Here is a 22,728-nt window from a genome sequence, read left to right on the forward strand (position 1 = left end):
CCACCTTCTAGGGCAGGGAGGGGCCCAACAAGCTGCTCATTAGATCATTTGCAATTGGGACATGGTTGCCTAAGTACACAATCTTCAAACAAATACGAGATCAATCCTTAACATCTCAAGAGAACAGCTGAAATCGAAAGGACCAAATTGGCTGGGTAGGAGGGAGGTAAGAAGAGTACTTCAGAGCCTCAGAGAAATAAAAGCAGGAATCATCCAAAATTAAGAACAGGAGATTAAAGAAAAGAAGGTTGTGATAAATAAGAAGCTGTGAAACAAAGCTAATGCACAAATCAGTGAAATGTACAATCGAACTGACACACTCTTCTGGAACACAGCACATAAAAATAAAAAAATAAAAGTGCAAAGGAAAAAAAAGAAATGTGAAAAATAGATCCAGAAATTCTACTATTCAGAATATCAGGGAAACTATATAAAATAGAGAAGCTTTCTCTCAACAAGAATCAAGAATGTCCAAAATTTAAGACAAGAGTCCTCAGAATGAAAGGGCTTACTCAGGGAACCTAGGTAGCTCAGCCGGTTAAGTGTCAGGGTCAAATCACAATCCCAGGGTCCTGGGACAGAGTCCCACATTGGCCTCCCTGCTCCGTGAAGAGTCTGCTTCTCTCTCTGCCCCCCTTTCCTGCCCATCCATTCGCACTCTCTCTCTCTTTCCCTCTCTAAAATAAATAAATAAAATCTTTAAAAAAAAAGAAAAAGAAAAAGTGCTCACTCAGCACTAAATAAGATAAAAAAGAAAATCCCACACCTACCCTATTGGAAAACCATGAAAAACAAAAATAAAGGAAAAACCCTAAAAGTTATCAACAGAAAAGAATAAGAAATAAAACTGATACTAGATCTTTTATCAGTAACTAGCCGCATAGGAAAATAGTGGAGAAATAACTACAAACCCCTGAGGAAAAATAACTTTGACTTTAACATTTCCCTACAAAGTAGTTCTGAAACAGTACCAAACTTGAAGGCCTTTCTCAATTAAGACCGTTAAGTGCCTGGAAGACAGGTCCTGTGTCTTGTACACTAATAAGTACATCAGCTACAATCTAGGCAATTTCCTAAGTACTTGACAACTATTCACTTTAGAGAAATTCAGAAAACCTTCAGTTACTCTCAGGTTTCTATATAATCCTTCTCTCTCCTCTCTACTGCTCAGTTCTATCAAAGCATTTCCCAAGCCACTAAGAAAAAAAAAAAAAAAAAATCAACATTCACAAAGCTGGCTAAGAATCCAAACTGCAGTTTACAACTCTAACTTACACTAAGAAGTGACAGTGCATATATCAAGACAGTTGCAATAAATTTAGTCAGAATTCAGTTCTATATTTTTAAGTTACATATTTAGACTCACCGAGAAGTGATTCTCATTTATAGACTTTCACAGGCTTTCAAAACATGGATAATTGTTTATTCTTTTTACTTTTATATATGGTATAAAACAAAGTTTTACTTCTTTGTAAAATCATTACTCACTAGCATTAGGACAAATCAATACAAATCAATGTATTTATTTCTAAACTAGAACTGAGAGTCCAGAAATAAATCTTATCACATACATCTTATGATGTATAAAAATTATCAAATGATTTTTAAAAGGTGCTAACGCAATTCCACAGGGAAAAGAGTAGTCTTCAACAAGTGGTGCTTGAAAAACTAGATATCAGTTTGCAAAAGAATGGGATGGAATATCAACTACCAACCCCCGACTATACATAAAAATTAACTGAAAATGGATCAGAATAAAAATGGGTCAGAGACCTAAATTTAAGAGCTTAAAACTCTTAACAAAATAGAAGTAAATATTTGTGACCTAGGATTAGTCAATAGTTTCACCCGTAAGATATACACACACAAAACACAAATATTAAATTAATCAAAAATAAAAACTTTTGTGTTACAAAACAGCATCAAGAAAGTGAAGACAAGGGGCGCCTGGGTGGCTCAGTGGGTTAAAGCCTCTGCCTTCGGCTCAGGTCATGATCCCAGGGTCCTGGGATCAAGCCCTGCATCGGGTTCTCTGCTCAGCAGCGAGCCTGCTTCCCTTCCTCTCTCTCTACCTGCCTCTCTGCCTACTTGTGATCTCTGTCTGTCAAATAAATAATAAATAAAGTCTTTAAAAAAAAAAAAGTGAAGACAACTCACAAAATGAAAAATTTATAAATTATCTATGTGAAAAAGGACTTATATCCAGAATATATAAAGAACACTTAGAACTGAAAAACAAAAAGATGAACCATTTAAAACACAGGCAAAGGATTTAAACAGACATCTCTCCAAAGATATGCATGCCAGTAAGCACATGAAAGGATGCTCAACATCACTAGTCATGATGTAAATGCAAAAGACAACTACAAATGAGAGACGATTTTACCCTTAGGATGACTATAATCAAAGACATACAATAACAATATTGGCATGGAGGTGGAGAAATTGGAACTCCCTTACATTGGTGATAAAATGGTGCCTAGCAGGTTTGATAGTTCCTCAAAATGTTGTTTAACATAGTTACTACGTGGTCAAGCAAGCCACTCATAACCAAAAGAAATGAAAAAAAACTGGTCTGCACAAAAACTTGTCCTTGAATGTTCATGGTAGCATTACTCAAAGGAGCTACAAACTAGAAACAAATCAAATGTTAACAGATGAACTGATCAACAAAATGCAGTATGTTCATTAATAATGGGCTATTAATTCAGACATAAAAAAGAATAAGGTACTGATACATACTACAATATGAATAAACCCAGAAAATATTATGCTAAGTAAAAGAATCCAGTCACAAAAAGTTACCCATTGTATGATTCCATTTATATGAAATGCCCAGAATAGGAAAATCTGTAAGATAGAAAGTAGGGAAATGGTTGCCTAAAGCTGGAGGTAAGAATGGTAAAATGAGTGACTGCCTGTGAATATAAGGTTTCTTTGTGGGTGGGGGGAAGAAAAGATCCTAAAATTAGACTGTTGTGATGGTTGTACAACCTGCTGAATAAAGACCATTGAACTGAATATTTTAAAGGGATGAACTATATTGGGGCGCCTGGGTGGCTCAGTGGTTAAGCCGCTGCCTTCGGCTCAGGTCATGATCTCAGGGTCCTGGGATCAAGTCCCACATCGGGCTCTCTGCTCAGCAGGGAGCCTGCTTCCTCCTCTCTCTCTCTGCCTGCCTCTCTGCCTACTTGTGATTTCTCTCTGTCAAATAAATAAATAAAATCTTAAAAAAAAAATAAAATAAAGGGATGAACTATACAATAAAGGAGTATCTCAGTCAAGTTGCTAAAAAATTATACCCACATTTATACACAAAACACTACTCATCAAAATGTGAGTGTCCCTTACCCCCCACCAAAAGGACTCCCATTTATCTTCTGTCTTACCTTTTAAGGGCATCTTTGAGTTCAGGCACAGAACGAATACATTGAACTGTAGCATTCATGTAGCAAGTGTTACCAAGGTTTGTCAATCCACATGGTAATTCCATCTGAAAAGGACATGGATTAAAACATTTTTATAAAATGACAGAGCATATATAAAATCACTAAAGTTCACACTTCGAAGTGTAATTTGCCAACTCATACCAATTTATATTCCAACTTTACCCATAAGTAAAAGTTTTATACTCCTAACAGAAATGTTCACTTGCATTATGTTGACATGGTTTTAATTCCCTTCTTAAAAATATTGAAAGCCTTTTTTCCCATAAAATAATAGTACTGTTAGCACTGCCCAACACTTATTTATTAAAGACACTAATTGACTTTGCACTGAATTATCCAATTATATCAGGACTCCTCAAGCCAATTTCAAAAATAAAACCTTTTAGTTTTAAAAACATACATCTTGGGGAGCCCCAGGAGCTCCACGTTCATTGTGGAAACTGCTGGAGATTTTCTCTCCCTCTCCCCTGCCCCACACAACTCACCCATGTGCTCTAATAAGATCTTCAAAATAAACAAGAACATATATCTTGATATTACCAATTAAATCTTCAAAACACTTATTTTTTTTTAAAGATTTATTTATTTTAGAGAGACAGTGTGGCACTTGAGCAGGGGAAGGGACAAAGGAAGAGGGAGAGAATCTCAAGCAGACTCTTCTTAGAGGTGGAGCCCATTATAGGGCTTGATTCCACAACCCTGATATCATGACCTGAGCTGAAATCAAGAGTCAGACGCTTAACCGACTGAGCTACCCAGGCGTCCCAAACCTTTAAAACGTATAGATGCTACTTTGTGAAAGGCATCTTAGTACCTGTAGCAATCATTTTTATACAAAACGTGGTTATATCTTACCGCAGATGCTAACTGTTCTTCTGTCATGTCTTCTACAAAGACAGTTTTAGCTGAGGGTTCCTCAGGAAGAGCATCTGCTGACCCCATCATTAGTAGAGTCATACCCTGTTTTAAAAAAAATTTCATTTCATAAAAATGCTCAGACGTTGATAATGCTTATGTCCAATGAAAGAAGCCAGACACAGAAAAATAAAACATATTGTATGCTTGTATTTGCCAGAAAAGGTAAATCTACAGACACAAGGCAGACTAGCAATTACTAAGGCTAAAGGTGGGAAGAGGGAGTGACTTTAAACAGACACCTATTTCTTTCTGGGGTGATGGAAATGTTCTAAAATTAGATTGTGGTGAAGGCACACAACTCTTGTCAATACTAAAAATCAGCAACAGTTTAAAAAAAAAAAAAAAGTACTGAGGTGGCTGCTTCAAGCCAAAGGTCCCCTGCTTATATCCAAAAGGGCACAAGGAAACTTTTCAGAATGATAAAACTTCTCTATCTTGATTGTTGTGGTAGTTACATGACTGTATAGAACTACCCAAATTCAAACTGCACACTAAAAATAGGTGAATTTTAGTCCATATAAATTACACTTCAATGAAGCTAGGGGAAAATAAATAGTGTCATAAAAACAGTTGAGATTGTTTAAAATACTGGAGGGGAGGGAATTCTCGAAATGATTATTAACATTTAGTGGAATCATTTCTCCCCATAACAAAGTGCAGTTAGCATTCTTTTTGTGAATGTCTATTGTACAAATGTAACAATTACTTATAATTGAATGGAATTATTTTGAGAGCACCAAACCCTCCATTATTGGAAAACATTACACCAAACACATTAATTAGTTCAAAATACCCAATTTTATAATTCTACATTAACATTATAGGATATATATAAGGGAATATACATTATATATAGGATATATATTATATAAGGGAATATTTACATTCAACACATATGTAACATTCCATACAACAGAAAACAATGAAGAAATCCGAAAATGTTAAAAAATCTTACTATGGAAGATACAAACACATAAGACAAAGAAAAGAGTAAGGAGGTTTAAAAAATTTTTTTAAAAAGAGCCAAAAATGGAGGTTTAAGAAGAAAAAAAGACAGTAAGAGAAGATACAAATTTCCACATGAGGATTAAATTAGAAAGTTAAAAAGTTTGGGGACCTGGCTGGCTTAGTCAGTAGAGCATGTGACTCTTGATCTCAGGGTTCTAAGTCTGAGCCCCATGTTGGGAGCAGAGATTACTTAAAAATAAAACCTTAAAAAATTTTTTTTAAAGAAAATTAATAAGGATAACAAACTCAGTCCTGAGAGCACCTATTTGAATCCAATAACCTTCATTCTACCACCCATTATTTTAACTTAAACTTTCTGTGATAGCAGAAGGAATACTAAACTATCACTAAAAAATCTTTTTCCAAAGACTACCCTCAGGAAAACCAAATATTTAAAGGATGTACTAGCAAATAGTCTGTTATAAACGTGATATAAAATAAAGAAAATGGGGTGCCTGGGTGGCTCAGTCATTACACATCTGCCTTCAGCCCAGGTCATGATGCCAGAGTCCTGGGATCGAATCTCCCATCAGGCTCCCTACAGAGTGGGAAACCTGCTTCTCCCTCACCCACTCCCCCTGCTTGTGTGCTCACTCTCGCTATGTCTCTCTCTGTCAAATAAATAAAATCTTACCAAAAAAAAAAAAAAAAAAAAAAAAAAAGAAGAGAAAGAATATCAGTAAATAACAGTAAACGTAAGAATATACCTGTAATATTTTAAGAAGAAAACTATAAAGCTTTACTTAGGAATATAAAATATACCTAAACAATAAATTGAAAGTCATTAACAGTTTCTAGACAGGAAAAATTACTGTAAAGATGTGATTCTAAATTGTTACATGAATTTAATTTTTTTGAAACTTTACAAAATGATTTCATATACCAAGTTTATACCCATAATAACAGCTAAGAAATTTTTAAACCATAAAGATTAAAACAATGCCATTTAAGAAGAAAATAGATTACAAAATGAAGAATGTTGAGGAAAACTGGATAATTTAGAAAAAAATATCATCAGTTCTCCACCTCACGGTATGCCATACCCAAAATGAATTAAAAGACTTAAGAAATAAAACAAAGGGTGCCTGGGTGGGTCAGTGGGTTAAGCGTCCGACACTTGGTTTCAGCTCAGGTCATGATCTCATGGGTAGAGAGTATTAAGCCCCGCCAACGATGGGCTCCACACTCAGCCAGGAGTCTGCTTGAAGATTCCCTCCCTCAGCCCTTCCCCCAACCTGCACGCACACGCTCACGCTCTTTCTCTTTAAAATGCATAAATCTTTTAAAATAAATAAATAAATAAAACAAATAATTACGAAAACATGTAAGTGGATTTAAAAAACCTTGCTTTGCTGGAATATTTTCTAAAAGTGACATAAAAGATGAAAGGACTAATGTTACTACATAGCTCTTGAAAACTTCTATAAAACATTACCAGTCAAAATTTAAAAGGAAAAAGGGTAAAAAGGTTACACTATATAGAAGCACATTAAAAAAAAAAAAAAAAAAACAGTAAAGCAAACAACAGAAAACTGGACAAAAGATATAAACAGTAAACAAAAGGGCTTAAAACAAATTAAGCTTCTACTGTAAGAAGCTAGAAAAAGTATACAAAGTATAAGAAGGAAATAAAGCAAAGAGGTGAAATCAATAAAATAATAAATAAACAAAAGTTGATTCTCTTGGGGGGGTGGTAAATCCATGAAATTGACAAATCTCTGGGTAGATAATGAAGAAAGTTAAAGAGAAACCACAATTTGCCAATACCAGGAAAAAAAAGAGAGAGAGAAAACATCACTAGAGACTCTAGAATGACAATTTAAGCTGTAAATTAAATGGGCCAATTCCTTAAAAGATGTTAACTATTATTATAACAGATGTCAAAGAAAACATAACATCAGAGTCCTACATTTATTAAATACATTAGATTCCTAACTGAAAGTCTTCCCACAAAGAAAGCTCTAAGCTTCAATGGAAAATTCTATGAACCATTTAAAGAAAATCTCTTTCAGAAAACAGAAGAGGTGGGGATGCCTCCTAACCCATTTTATATGGCCAGGATTACACTGACAGCAAAAGCAGACAAAGACAAATCAAGAAAACTATAAACCAGTAATTCTCACAACTAGAAACACAAAAATCCTTTACAAAATACTACCAAATAGAATCCAGCAATATATAAAAAGGAAAATACATAATGACTAAGTGGGGTTTAGCCCAAGAATGAAAGGTTGGTTTACTATTTAAGAGTCGATGTATTTATTTCACCACATTAACAGATTAAAGGAAAAAAAAATGATACTTGCAATAGATATGGAAAAAGTATTTGAAAAATTCAACTCCCATTCATGAACAAAAATTCTCAGCGAATTACAAATAGAGAACTTCCTCAAACTAATGATGAACATCTATAAAACAACTCCAACAAAAACTGGAGATTTTTCTCCCAGGATCAGGAAAAAAAACAATGATGTGTACAATGTCAACCACTTCTACTCAACATTGTGCTGAACATCCTAACCGGTGTAAAGCAAGGGGAAAAAAAAAGAAATAAAAGGCATGCAGATTAAAAAGGAAAAAATAAAACCATTCTTATTTCAAGATGATTGTATCCTACCTACATAATCCTAAACACTAATATGTAAAAATCAACAAAATCACAGGATACAAGATCAATATACAATAATTAATTCTATTTGTATATGTTAGCAATAAATAACTGGAAAATGAGATTTGAAAAATGCCATTTATGATAGCATCAAATACCATGAAATACTTTAGGACATTTAAAAAAAGTACGATCCTGTACTGAAAATAAAATGGTGCCTGAGTGGCTCGGCTAATTAAGCATCCAATTCTTAGTTTCAGCTCAGGTCATTAGCTCACGGGTTGTGAGATCAAGCCCCTTGTTGGGCTCCATGCTCAGCAAGGAGTCTGCTTGAAGATTTTCTCCCTTTGCCCCTCCCCTGATGCACATGCATGTGTATACATACTCTCTCTCTCAAATAAAAAGATCTTTAAAAAAAGAAAAGAAAAAAAAAAATAGGGCCCCTGGGTGGTTCAGTACGTGAAATGTCTGCCTTTGGCTCAGGTCATGATCCCAGGGTCCTGGGATCAAGCCCTGCATCGGGCAGGGAGTCTGCTTGGCAGGGAGTCTGCTTCTCTCTCCTCTGCCCCCCACTCAAGCACATACTTCTGTTCTCAATACATAAAATCTTTAAAACAAAAGAAAAAATATATATAAAACATTGTTGTGGGAAATTTTTTTCAGGAGATTCAAGATGTCCTAATTTGGGGGTCCCTAGCTGGCTCTCTGTCAGTTAAGCATCCGACTCTTGATTTGGGCTCAGGTCACTATCTCAGGGTTGTGAGATCAAGCCCGACATGGGGCTCCATGCTGGGCATGAAGCCTGCTTAAGATTCTCTTCCCCTCTCCCAATGCCACTGCTCCTCCCCCGCCACTCATGCATACAAGTTCTCTCTCAAAATAGAAAAATGTTTAAAAAAATTTTTTTAAAGGGGCACCTTGGTGGCTCAGTGGGTTAAAGCCTCTGCCTTTGGCTCAGGTCATGATCCCAGGGTCCTGGGATCGAGCCCCATATTGGGCTCTCTGCTCAGCGGGGAGCCTGCTTCCCTTCCTCTCTCTCTCTGCCTGCCTCTGTGCCTACCTGTGATCTCTGTCAAATAAATAAATTAAAAAAAAAATTTTTTTTAAAGACATCCCAGTTTGATATATAGTATCAATGTAATTCCAATCAAAATCCCAGAAGACTCTTGTAGAAAATGAACTGAATCTCAAATGTCCAAAGGACATGCAAAGACTTTAGAATAGCCAGTAAGTGTTGGAAAAGAACAACAATCTGGACTTCTACTGCTTGATTTCAAGTCTTGAATAATCAAGACGGTGGGGAGTGGGTACTGGTGTAAAGGTACATATACAAATCAACAGAACAAAATCCAGAAACAGACTTAGATGTGCTCATACAACTGAACACTCATATGAAAACAATAAACCTTAACCACTGCTTAACAACAAACACAAGAGTCTGCTCAAAACAGATGATATACCTAAGTATAAAAGATAAAACTTGTAAAAGTTTCAGAAAACCGAAGTCTCTTGTGACCTTGACACAGGCAAAGATTTCTTAGATGGGATACAAACAGTCAAAACCATAAAAGAAAGAAACCTGATAAGTGATACTTGAACAAAATTTAAAATTTCTACTCAAAAAAACATTTTTAAAAAGACAAAAAAATCAAAAACTGAAAGAAAGTATCACAGCAGATATATCTCACAAAAGACTTGATCCCAGTAGGTATTCTTTATATGCAAGTAAGAAAATAACCCATTTAAAAATACATAAAGATCTGAACAGACGTTTCACAAAAAGATATAAAAGGTGCCAATAAGGTTAAAGCATTCAATACCATCAGTCATCATATAAATGTAAACTAAAACCATAAGGAAGTATCACTACACACCCACCAGAATGACTAAAACAAAAATGACTGACAACAGTCAAATGCTGTGATGGCAGAACAACTGGATCTATCAAATACCATTCATAAGAATGTAGAATGGTATAACCATCACTTTAGAAAGTATTTGGCAGTTTCTTACAAAGTTAAACACATTCTTAACCATAAGACACAGCAATTTCACTCACAGGTTATTTATTCAAGGAAAAGGAAAATGTGCATCTACAAAAATGAAGGTTCCCAGCAGTTCTGTTCATAACAGTCAAAAAGTAGAAACAAAAATATCCATTAACAGATGAACATGCGGGGCGCCTGGGTGGCTCAGTGGGTTAAGCCGCTGCCTTCGGCTCAGGTCATGATCTCAGGGTCCTGGGATCGAGTCCCGCATCGGGCTCTCTGCTCAGCAGGGAGCCTGCTTCCTCCTCTCTCTCTCTGCCTGCCTCTCTGCCTACTTGTGATCTCTCTCTGTCAAATAAATAAATAAAATCTTTAAAAATATATATATATATTTAAAAAAAAAAAAAAAAAAAAACAGATGAACATGCGTGCACACACACACACATAAAAGGGACCAAAATTTTACAATGACAAAACTACCCAATATATGGAATTGTAGTCTCAAAAAAGAGGAGAGAGAAGGGCACACAGAAAACAACCTTAAATAGATAAAATTTTCCAAATTTAATAAAAACTATAAACTCACAAATCCAAGAAACTCAAACAGAATAAATATAAGCAAACCTCTCCAAGACATGTAATTAAATTGTTAAAAAGCAATCTAAAAAGCATCAGGAGGAACAAGACATACTATATGTAAAGGAATTAAGAATGAAAACTATGCAGATCAGAAGACATTTTTCATGTATTCAAAGAAAAAGTGTTAATCTTGAAATCTATACCTATCAAATAGGTCTTTCAAAAATAAAGGTGAAATAAAGAGCTTTTCAGAAAAACAAAAGTAGAGAAAATTCATAGACATGCTCTGTAAGAAACGTGTAAGTTCTTGAAGCAGAAGAAAATGGTATCTGATGGAAATCTATATTTGGATCCAAAGGAAGAATGCCAAAAATGGTAAATGAGTTTTAAACATTTTTACTCTCTTTAAATAATAAATGACTATTTAAGGCAAAAATAGGAATGAAGTATAAGATTTCTAACATGTGGAAGTAAACTGTATGACAACAATAGCACCAAGGACCAGGGAAATGGAAGCATACTATTTTAAGAATCTTATACTATACCTGAAGTCATTTGTTATTTAAGGCAGAGGATGATTAAAGATATGTAATATAAATCCTAGAGGAGTGGCTCAAAGTCATCATCTTAGTACCCTTATACCAAGAGTCAGCAAACTTTTCCTATTAAGGACCACATAATAAACATTTTAGGCTTTCTGGGCTATATACAGTCCATTAAAAATGAGCAATAAACTCAGATGACCAAAATAACATTGGTATGTTCTGGGACTACACAGAACCAAATGAGAAATATGTAACAGAAATGTATTAGAAAAAGGCCCAAATAATTGGAGATGAAACAACATAATTCTAAATAATGTATAGGTAAAAGAGCAAAAAACTAAATCAAAAAAACACCCACAACATAAGAAAATATTTAACTGCATAATAAAAACAGAGCACATCAAAAGTTGTGGCTACAACTACAAGTGATTAAACAGAAAATAATAATTTTAAGTGTCTACATAAGGAAAGAAGGTATTAAAAAAAAAATCAATGATTTAAGCACACACTTTAAAAAGAAAATGAAGCAATTTAAACCAAATGTAGAAAAGAAAATAACGTAGAGTAAATATCAATAAAGTGGAAAATGGATAATATATGAAGTAAACAAAGTAAACAACTGAAAAGAGTAATTGATAAATCCTTAGCAACACTGACCAAAAACAAAACACCAAAGACTTATCAGGTATGGGAAGGTATGGGAAATAAAGATAACAGATATAAAAGAATAATTAATGAACAGTCTGGATATTATGAACAACTTCATGCCAATAAATTCAATATATTTAAACAAATTTTCTCAAAGAGAAAATTCACCAAAACTGGCATAAAAAACAGAAAATCTAAATACCCTTTATCTATTAAAGAAGTTAAATATCAATCAAATTCTTAAAGAAAATCCAGGTCCAGATAAAATTCACTAGTAAATTATTTCAAGTATTTACAGAAATGCCAATCTTACACAAACTCATTTAGAAAAGAAAGGGCAATACATTCCCAAATAAAAATATTAATACCTCTCATGAACATATATACAAATATCTTTATTTTTTAAATGAGAAAATTAAATCCAGCAATGTATAAAGGAGATAAATAAATCATGACTCAGTGGGTTTGTCCCAGTTCTCAAAGTGTTTGTGAACCCCTACTGGTCTCTGAGATTCTTTTACAGAGCCAGCAAGGTCAAAACTATTTTCATAATACTACAACGTTACTGTCCCTTTTTCAGTGCTGACATCTGCACTACTGGTGGTAAATCACTTGAGGCTAAAAATTTTTAACAGTTTAGCACATATCAAAGTAATGATATAAAATAAATTGGTAAAAATGATTATTGATTTTATTAAATCTTGACCTTTGAATACATTTCTTTGTGATATTCTGTGTTATGAAATGGGAATTTCCCATTCAAAAAAGACTTATTTTCCTGGCAACCAAGATCTCCTTCAGCAGGTGAATAAAACTCTGGTACATCCATAAAATGGACTATATTCAGCACTAAAAAGAACTATACTATATAAGCCATGAAGAGACATGGAGGAAATTTAAATACATATTACTAAGTGAAAGAAAGGTCACATCTTGTAGGATTCCCAATACATGACACTCTGGAAAAAGGCAAAACAATGGAGACAGTAAAAATATCAATCGTTGTCAGGGGGTTGAAGGGATGAAAAGGCAGAGCACACAGAATTTGGGGGACAATAAAACTACTCTGTATGACACTATAATGGTGAATACATGTCATTATACATTTGTCCAAACTCACAGAATGTATAACACCAACAGTAAATCCTCACGTAAAGCCTGGACTTTGGGCAACAATGAGGTGTCAATATAAGTTCATCAATTGTAACAAATGTGGGATGCCTGGGGGGGCTCAGTTGGTTAAGTTGCCTTTAGGTCAGGTCATGAAGCAGGAACCCAGGATCAAGTCCCACATGGGGCTCCTTGCTCAGCAGGGAGCCTGCTTCTCCCTCTGCCTGCTGTGCCCCCTGCTTGTGTGCTCACACACGTGCCTGCACTCTCTCTCTCTCTGACAAATAAAATCTTAAAAAAAAAAAAAAAAAATTATAACAAATGCGCCATCCTGATAGGAGATGTTGGTAATGGAGGAGGCTTCTGCCTGTGTGGGGAAGAGGATATATGGGAAAGCTCTGTTTCTTCCACTCAGTCTTTGCTGTGAACCTAAAACTGTTCTGCAAAATAAATCTATTAAAAATATATCAGAGGAGGGGCACCTGGGTGGCTTAGTTGGTTAAGCATCTGTCTTCTGCTCAGGTCATGATCCCAGGGTCCTGGGATTGAGCCCCGCATTAGGCTCCCTGCTCAGTCACAGAAACCTGCTTCTCCCTCTCCCTCTGCCTCTGCCTGCTGCTCTGCCTACTTATGCTCTCTCTGTCAAATAAATAAAATCTTAAAAATAAAAGATATATGGGGCACCTGGGTAGCTCTGTTGGTTAAGCATCCAATGCTTGATGTCCAACTCAATTTTGGCTAAGGTCACAATGTCAAAGTTGTGAGATGGAGACCTGTCAGGCTCTTGCTAGGCATAGAGCCTGCTTAAGATTCTCTTTCTCTTTTTCGGCCCCTACCCACTCCTTCTCTAAATAAATTACATACATACACACATATGAAAATAATCAATAGAAATAAGACATCTGATATCAAAAACATGATCATTTTCTTCAGGATAGCTTATGTTAAATGTATGAGTTGCAAATAGACTTGTTACTTTTTCAGTATCATTTTACTTAAAACTACAAATTATGGGTTTTTATACTCAAGTATTTAGCCAATATTTCTCAAATAAATGAAGTGAGCTTGCTGCTTTAGGAAAAATAAATGACTACATAAAGTTGCCAATGACAAAATCAGAGCTTTCGAGTGAAAATTTGAATTTTATATCACTATATACTTGGCACCTTTTGAATTATAGCCAAGTAGATTTCTATGCACAAAAAGTCACTGATGTGGTTTCTACCACAAACTAACCAATAATTAGCTATTACATGTTGAGTCTGGGTATACTATGAAAGATGAATGTTCACTATTTTATCAGAAAAGATACCTCCTTTTTGAAACTATGTGAGGCCAGATTTATTACACATACCTCAACTAAAACAACTTATCTCAGCAGACTGAATGTAAAAGCAACTATGAGAATTCGATTATCTTCTATTAAGACAGATTTTCAAGAGATTTGCGAAAATATAGAGCACTGCCAGTCCTTTCCCAATATTTCTAGGGAAACATTTTAAAATACAAAATTAACATATAATGGGTTTGTAATAAACTTTTTAGGGCGCCTGGGTGGCTCAGTGGGTTAAGCCACTGCCTTCGGCTCCGTTCATGATCTCAGGGTCCTGGGATCGAGTCCCACATCGGGCTCTCTGCTCAGCAGGGAGCCTGCTTCCTCCTCTCTCTCTCTCTCTGACTGCCTCTCTGCCTACTTGTGATCTCTCTCTCTGTCAAATAAATAAATAAATAAATTTTTTTAGAAAGTTGTTTAAATAAACTTTTAAAATTTGTTTTTAATTTCTAATATGATAAATGCCAATAGATATAAACTAATATATATGAAACTCTTTGGGGTTTAAAAATAATAATTTTTAAGAGGACAATTAGGGCTGCAAAAAAAAAATTTGAGGGTTGCACATCCCAGGAATGCAATATTTAACAATTAAAAATCAATGAGGGGTGCCTGAGTAGCTCAGTCAGTTAAGCGTCTGCCTTCCGCTCAGGCCATGATCTCAGGTCCTGGGATAGAGCCCTACATCTGGCTCCCCGCTAGGTAGGGAGTCTGCTTCTCCCTCTCGTTCATGCACTCTCTCGCTGTCTCTCAAATACATAAATAAATAAACAAACTTAAAAAAATTAAAAATGGGGGTACCCAAGTGGCTCAGTGGGTTAAAGTCTCTGCCTTCGGCTGAGGTCATGATCCCAGAGTCCTGGGATGGAGCCCCGCATCCGGCTCTCTGCTCAGCAGAGAGCCTGTTTCCCTTCCCCTCTCTCTGCCTGCCTCTCTGCCTGTTAAATAAATAACTACAATCTTTAAAAAAGAAAAAAAAAGAATAAAAAATCAATGAGATTAACCAGACTATCAGAATAAAGTAGGAAAATCGTATGATCTTTTTTAAAACTTAACAAAATTCGACAGCCATTCGTAATTTTAAAAGTCCTAGTGAACAAGTTAGGATAAGACAAAGATGACCATTCTCACCACTTTCTATTCAACATTGTATTATAAGAAGTCCTAGCCTAGGAAATAAGGCAATAATAAGAAATGAAAGTCATAAAGATTGGAAAGGAAGAAGTAAAAATACCTCTATCTGCAGATAACATGCTCCTGTACATAAAAAAAAAACCCAGTGGAATCCAGAAAATAACTAATGAAACTATTAAGTGAATTTAGCAAGGTCACAGGATGAAAATAAACTACATTTTTATAACCTACCCATGAACACTGGAAAACAAAATTTTTTTTAAATATCATTTAACAGCCACGAAACCTTAAGTCCAAAGAATCTAACAAAAACCATGAAGATCCTACACTAAGAAGCTACAAACTCAGTTTAGGAGAATATAAAGACCTAAACAGAGTACATCATTTTAAGGATTCTATACTAAATACTGTTAAGATGGCCATTTTCCCCAAACTGAACAAAGAACCAATACGATCTTAAAATTCCAAGAGTCCATTTGTAAAAACTGACACTTATTCTAAAATCAAAAGGAAATGCAAAGCTAAAATATTCTTGCAGAAGTTGGAGAACTTATGCTATCTCATTTCAAGACTTATTAAAAGCTTTAATCACTAAGACATATGTGTACTAGCATGAAAGAGGATATATCAATATAAATGAAATATATCAATGAAAGAGGAATCCAAAAGTAAATCTGCCATGGATTCTCCCAAGACAAGTCAATCGGAAAAAGTATTTTCAATAAATAGTGCTGGTGTTCCACTGGATACATCTATGGAAAAAAAGCATCTGCAACACATCTGTATATAATAATTAAGAAACTGAATTATAGTAAATGCTCTTAGGATAATACTTACATTTTTTATTTTGAGGTTTCCCCAATCATCATCCTGTTTTAAAAACAAATGAAAAACATTTAACCACCCCTGTATAATCTAAACATATTCTAATAATCAATGAATTTTAAGCTACTCCAAAATAGAATGTTTTTGCAGATTTTTACTTATTTAAAAAATAATTTTATTTAAAAAATTACTTATTAAAAAAAGTAATTTTTACTTAAAATTACTATAATCAAAAGTATTTTGTTTTAAATGCAGTGTTACAGTCAGTAAGTCTTATAATTGCTTTAACTACACTGGGGGCTTGTGGGGGGGGGGGAGAAAAAATGAAAATAAAAGGGGACCAAGAGGGAGACAAACCTTAGGAGACTCAATCTCAGGAAACAAACTGAGGGTTGCTGGGGGGTGGCAAAGTGGGGAAGATAGGGTGGCTCGGTTATGGACACTGGGGAGGGTATATGCTATGGTGAGTGCTGTGAATTGTGTTAAGACTGAAGATTCACAGACCTGTACCCCTGAAACAAATAATACATTATCTGTTAATAATTTCAAAAAAACAATTGCTTAAACTACCAAAGACACAATCTAAACAATAAACCTGACTATACTAAACCTTGATGATAGATACTAATTTTTCTCCATGTTTGTTATATGTATGCACCCAGCAAAACTAGTAATTAGCTTATGTGACAGGAATTAAGAGTAACTTATGAAATAAGGTCTAAATATAATTACAATGATTATATAATTTACTGTCTAAAGCAGGAGATTCTTTTTTTTTCTTTTTTTTTTCAAAGCAGATTCTTAAGAATTAAAGTGGTATTAAAAATTATACCAGGAATACCAGAAGCAAACTACCCTTCATGACATCTGCTGTGTCCACAAATGTTTTTTTCAAGTCCCAAATTTCACATCTATGAAGTAATTAAATATTTTCACTTCAATATACTCAATTAAAACAATTTTTTTAATGCCATGATTTGCCCCCAGACATCTTGGCCTACCGCATACTGCGGCTAAACTCTTTACCTTCACAGAATAACGTCATTTCCACATAACTTCTTTTTCAGACAAAATGCCAGGCACCCAATATACTTCCCTTTGGTAGTGCCAATTTTTTCTTTCATGCTTCAAAGTGCAACAGTAACTTCCTAAATATCCTTCTCAGTTTAAGGTCCATTTCTATTAATCAAAAGGAATGATAACTATATACATGCTCCCTCAGTTCCCTTATCTGAGGTCACACAAAGCTGAAAAAATGAACCGATATTTGCTTGGCTTGTAAATCACATGCTCTTCTGGTAACCTGCTATACGTTACTTAAATCTGTCTGATGCTAAGTTTTCTCATTTATTAAATTATAAAATACATTTATTCTCATTTTTCCAATATACAGAGTTGAGAATTAAAGAAAATAAAAGCCTGGCACAAAATAATTATTCTGTAAGTGATTACTATTAGTAGTCAATTTCATTTAATTACTATTTCTCTGTAATTCTCCATAGCACACCACCAGTATACAGCTCATCACAAATTCAGTTATGGAGCCACTAATGACTAAAAAGCTCATAATGCAACTTGGAGGGGAAACAATGTTTTCTTCACCAACATCAATTTCACTGCCCACCTGACAGGGGCAATCAAGCCACATCTCTAAAGTTAACTATAGCTCTTGGCATTTCACACCTAACTCTTGAGGGTATTGTCTTTTTAAAACTATACTTCCATAGTTTTACAAATAGTAATACTTGCATGTTTTTGTGGCCCATCACCAATGACACCAGGAAGCTTAGACTCCTAACTGTAGTCAATATGACCATCCCAAGGAAACTAAAGGAAAAATTATGTTTGCTCTCTCTTTTAACAGAAATATTTTCTCCTACCTCCAAACAGGTTTTACATAGCAATTACTCCCTAAGTGATAAGAGCCCTTTTTCAATGAGTAGAATATGAAACAGGCCAAAAAAATTAACAGTTTTACATTATTCCAGAAACGAGGCTTTGGTAAAGATGTTGAACTATTCTGAATTTCAACATTTGAATGCATGTACAAAAATACCTTCTGTAGTCTTTTTTTTTTTTAATCTACCATATTGTCCCATATTTTTAAGAGATAAAATTTTCTCCACCCCATAACAGAAAACTACTAAAGGTGTATACATTTTTATATTAATCTAAACAAAATAAAATATTTTTAACACACCCTCACCAGGAAAAAAATCCAAACAACAGAGATAAATGGAAATTCCCAACTCCCCTGACTCCTATGAGTATTCAGTGATACAATGCATTTTAAAATAAAAACTTTAATGATGCTTCTATAATATAGTTCTTTGAAATGGCTACAGTGTTCCTTTCTACACAAACATGAATAAGAAAGTTTTAAATTCACAGACTATACACTCTCAACAAATTAAAAAATATATATACCTCAAATGCTACATTTTCTGGTATTTGTTTCCACTAATTATATATTGTATATAATGAAAATTTGGACTAAATTTTACCTTCAATGTTCCTCCTTTCACCATAACTTTCTGTCTGGCCGGCTGGACACCAGTGAGTGCAAAAAGCTGAGCCTTGAACACCATTGGAGGTTCATCAGTGTTCAATTCTACACCTTCAAATTTCTCCTTTCCCCATTTCACAGTAACTGCAAACAAAACCATAATTTATTTTTTTCATTTATAAAAATAAGGCATATTTTAAAAAATAAAATAAAATAAAGCATATTTAAAACAGGTGTAGGAATGCAGACTCTGAATTTAAAGAAGAAAGGTTCCATAGGAGAATTGAAAGGTGTGGTTCCTATGCAAGAGGTGGTCAAATATTAGGGGCACCTGGGTGGCTCAGTGGGTTAAAGCCTCTGCCTTCGGCTCAGGTCATGATCCCAGGGTCCTGGGATGGAGCCCCACATCGGGCTCTCTGCTCAGTGGGGAGCCTGCTTCCTCCTCTCTCTCTCTGCCTGCCTCTCCACCTACTTGAGATCTCTGTCTGTCAAATAAATAAATAAAATCTTTAAAAAAAAAAAATCCAAAAATCAAAAGATGCAGAAATTTCAAAATTAAAAAAATACAGAAATCTTTCTTCAGTCATTTAGATGGCTATTAAAAAAAAGAAGCCAACAAAGAAGAAAACATCATGTGCTGGTGACAATGTAGAAAAACTAGAACCCTTGAACATTCCTGATGGGAATATAAAACAGTACAGCCACTGCAGAAAAAAGTATGGTCGTTCCTCAAAAAATTAAACTTACCATATGATCCAGGAATTCCATTTCTAAGTATATACTCAAAAGTAGGAAGCAGGGACTCAAACTGCTATCTGTATACCCCTGTTCATAGTGCATTATTCCCAAAAGACTCAAAGATGTGAGTGAACCAAGTGTTCATTAACAGATAAACAGATGAACAAAATGTGGTACAGACCTACAATGGATATTATTCAGCCTTAAAAAGTAATGAAATTCTTATACATACTATACATCACATGGATGAACCTTGGAGACATTATGCTAAACAAAGTAAGCCAGATGCCAAAAGTCAAACATTATGATTTCCCTTATGTGAGGTACCTATAGTGGTCAAATTCATAGACAGAAAGTAGGATAGTGGTTGCCAGGAGGCTGGAAGGAAGAGGAAATGGAGAGTTATTGTTCAATGGGTACAGAATTTCAGTGTAGGTACATGAAAAAGCTCTGAAGGTGGATGGTGAGGACAGTTACACAACAATATGAATGTACTTAATGCCAAAAATGTACACTTAAAAATGGTTTAAGCAGTACATTTTTGGTTACATATATTTTACCATATAATAAAAAAAGTCTATTGGCCTCATGAAATACCTAACTTTTGAAATAACATAAAAGTAAGTAAACACAATATACATAGCTTGCCACTGAAAACTTCATACCTACTCAAATAAGAATCTCACAAGAGTTGTCTGTTTTTCCAATAAAACCAAAATATGAAAAACTAATCCTTACTCCAAATCCCAACTCCTTCACTAGTTCAATTAATGTGTTTAACATTCATTCAATAAGCCCCAGAACAAGCTCTAGGAAGATTTTATGAACTTAGAATCTAATAAAAGAGAGAAAAGGGGGAGAAAAGGTAAAAATAATTAATAATATAATATAAATATAAATATAAATATTATAAATGTTAGAGGATCACAAAGGAATGCTTCATGAGTGAAAGACTGCCTGGAGGAAGTTGTAACTTCTCTCTGAGTTGAGTCTCAAAGAAAAAATTAAGTGTTAGCCTAAAGATAAGCATTCCTGGAAAAGATAAGAAAAACATCAAAAGCATAAAACTGCATTTTGTGCTCTGAGATTTAAGTAATTCCCTGAGAGAGGGGGGAGGAAACTGAAACTGGAAGCTGACCAAGGAGAAAGTCACAAAAGATAACATGTCATGCTAAAACATACAGGCTTTGGGTTTTATGTTAGAGAAATGCAGTATCTGTGAAAGGTTTTCATAAACGCCACTTTAGTCTGGTTTGAACATCAGAATGTTCTAGCAGCAGCTGGCAAAAATGGGTTTGAAGAGGACACAACTGTAATTTTGAAATAAACTAGGAACAGAGAACAATGTACAAGCAAAAGATTAAACTAAAACAGTATTAGAAATAATGAGGAGGAACCTATCTGAAATTAATTTAGCTGTGTCACCATGAGCAAGTTACTTAAACTTTTTGTTTATCCATCAAAGAGAATTATACTGGTGTCACAGGTTATGCTGAAGGTTAAAACAAAGCAACATGTATAAAAGTACTAGCTTTGTGCCAGGTATACAGGTGTCCATTAATTTTAACAGTACTTATCCTTAACCATATATGAATCTATTTAATTTTCTACTAACACTTATGAAATAGTACTTAAAATATTCTTATTTTAATATAAGGTTTTTTTGGCAGAACCTGAAAAATATAAATTCTCAATATGGAGAGGTCAAAGAAGAAACCTTAGAAACCTACTTCAATTCTCTCATTTTGGAAATAAGGGAAGGATATGGTTAAAATGTATTAAGACAGAACTTAATGTTAAGATACAGGGTTTGGTGAATACAAGTATTTCTTGAGGGGAACAAAGAGAGGCTGCTGGTGTTGTATGAGTCTACCAGTGTGTTTAAGTATTAGCATACACTGGTATTTATCGCCATCACTTAATTAATAACCCCTCAATTCTACATTGCATAAATAGAATATTTCAAGTACCATTCTGCTGTTAATCTTGGCTTTAGAAAGAGGTTGAGCAATCATTAAAGCGCTGGGTTTAAGATTCTAGAACACCAAGAATCCACATCGAAATTAAACATTGTTCCTTTGATTCATATCATTCTTTGGAAATGCTGAATCTTCAATAAAGAAATTATGATGGAGTTAGGAATGGCCAATGAATTACACATTGACTGCGAACCGAAGTCACCACATACGTTTTAGGTGCCATTTTGAAAAAGACTAAGAACAGCAAGGTCCATTAACTAACTGAAAATGTGATCCCTGGCTAATACCTTGGCCTGCCTCAAGCAAAATTTAAAAAAAAAAAAAAAAAGCCAAATGCCACTTAAAAGGAAATGACGCCTGCGGGTATTTGTGTTCATCTAAGTCTCAAAGCTTAACATCATTCTTCAGACGTAGAAACCCAATAGAACGTTTGATGAAAACAGTAAGTTCACAATCTACCTCGGGATAAAACTGAAATTGGTACAAAAGGGGTGTTTGAGCCAAAAGCAGCAAAGGGGAAGCTATCGGAAGCTGTTAAGGGAAACCCGAAGCACCCTGAAAGCTAACCGTCCATCCGAAGTCCCTTTCCCCAGGCTTCCCCCTCCCGACCCTCTCCTTCCGCAGCTACCACTGACGAGTCCAAGCAAATCCCACTACACCTCTAGCCTGGTCCCGGGGGCCTCGGGACACACCCTCCCCTCTCCTGGCTCCCTAGGACATGACAGAAAAACTATTCTGCAGAGTCACCACTCCCAGAAGCTGACTCGCGCTCCCCATCCCCACTCCCACCCACTCGGGCCGGAGGGGACAGCGATCCCTCAGGTTGCAGAGCTCGGCAACAGCAGATGGAGAGGAAGGGGCCACGGTCGTCGCCCGCCGCAGTAGCCCCAGCCAATGCCTGACCGTCCCCTCCCCAGCCCCATGCTCAGCCGGGTGCTGGCCCCGCAGGCCCGGCCTACTCAGAGGCCTAGCGCAGGACGGAAGTGCAGGGCGAGGAAGGAGCTCACCGGAATAAAGCGGCATGGCGGCGGAAGAGGCGGCGGCGGTGCAGGAAGGCTGGGCCTGGCAAGGGCAACGAAGGGAGAGGAACGCGATGTAGCTGTAGCGGCGGCCAAGGCAGAGGCGCGGTAGTGGCGGCAGCACGGGTGCGACGAGAGTCTCATTCAAACCGGCCACTGGCGATGACGCAGCAACACGCAGTTTGCCCGCCGCGGAACCACAGGGCGACTGCAGGAGAAGCCCCGGCGCGTAGAACCGGCGAGGCGGGGCCTGCAGGGTGGAGAGCTGAGGGAGGTGGGAGCGGAGCCGCGCGCGGCGGCGGGCAGGCGCGGGCACGCGGCCCCGGCGCCAGTACAGGTGC

At 35.9% G+C, this 22,728-nt stretch overlaps 1 protein-coding gene across 3 annotated transcripts in view; it reads right to left on the reverse strand.

Moving 5' to 3' along the window:
- USP14 (ubiquitin specific peptidase 14) overlaps positions 1 to 22,299 on the reverse strand; it is a 47,531-nt gene extending 25,232 nt beyond the window's left edge. Inside the window, exons 1-5 of one of the 3 annotated variants that reach the window (XM_059409309.1) lie at positions 22,162 to 22,299; positions 18,650 to 18,795; positions 16,158 to 16,190; positions 4,305 to 4,409; positions 3,390 to 3,493 (exon numbers count right to left, since the gene is read on the reverse strand). In XM_059409309.1, coding sequence (XP_059265292.1) covers positions 3,390 to 3,493; positions 4,305 to 4,409; positions 16,158 to 16,190; positions 18,650 to 18,733 — 326 coding nt within the window. In that variant the 5' untranslated portion in view covers positions 18,734 to 18,795; positions 22,162 to 22,299. Of the gene's footprint in view, positions 1 to 3,389; positions 3,494 to 4,304; positions 4,410 to 16,157; positions 16,191 to 18,649; positions 18,812 to 22,161 lie in introns of those variants that run through there. The other 2 variants (XM_059409308.1, XM_059409310.1) reach the window with 2 other exon arrangements.
- Positions 22,300 to 22,728: the final 429 nt, after the last annotated feature.

The sequence above is a fragment of the Mustela nigripes genome, chromosome 8, assembly GCF_022355385.1.
Source record: "Mustela nigripes isolate SB6536 chromosome 8, MUSNIG.SB6536, whole genome shotgun sequence".
Lineage (NCBI taxonomy): Eukaryota > Metazoa > Chordata > Mammalia > Carnivora > Mustelidae > Mustela > Mustela nigripes.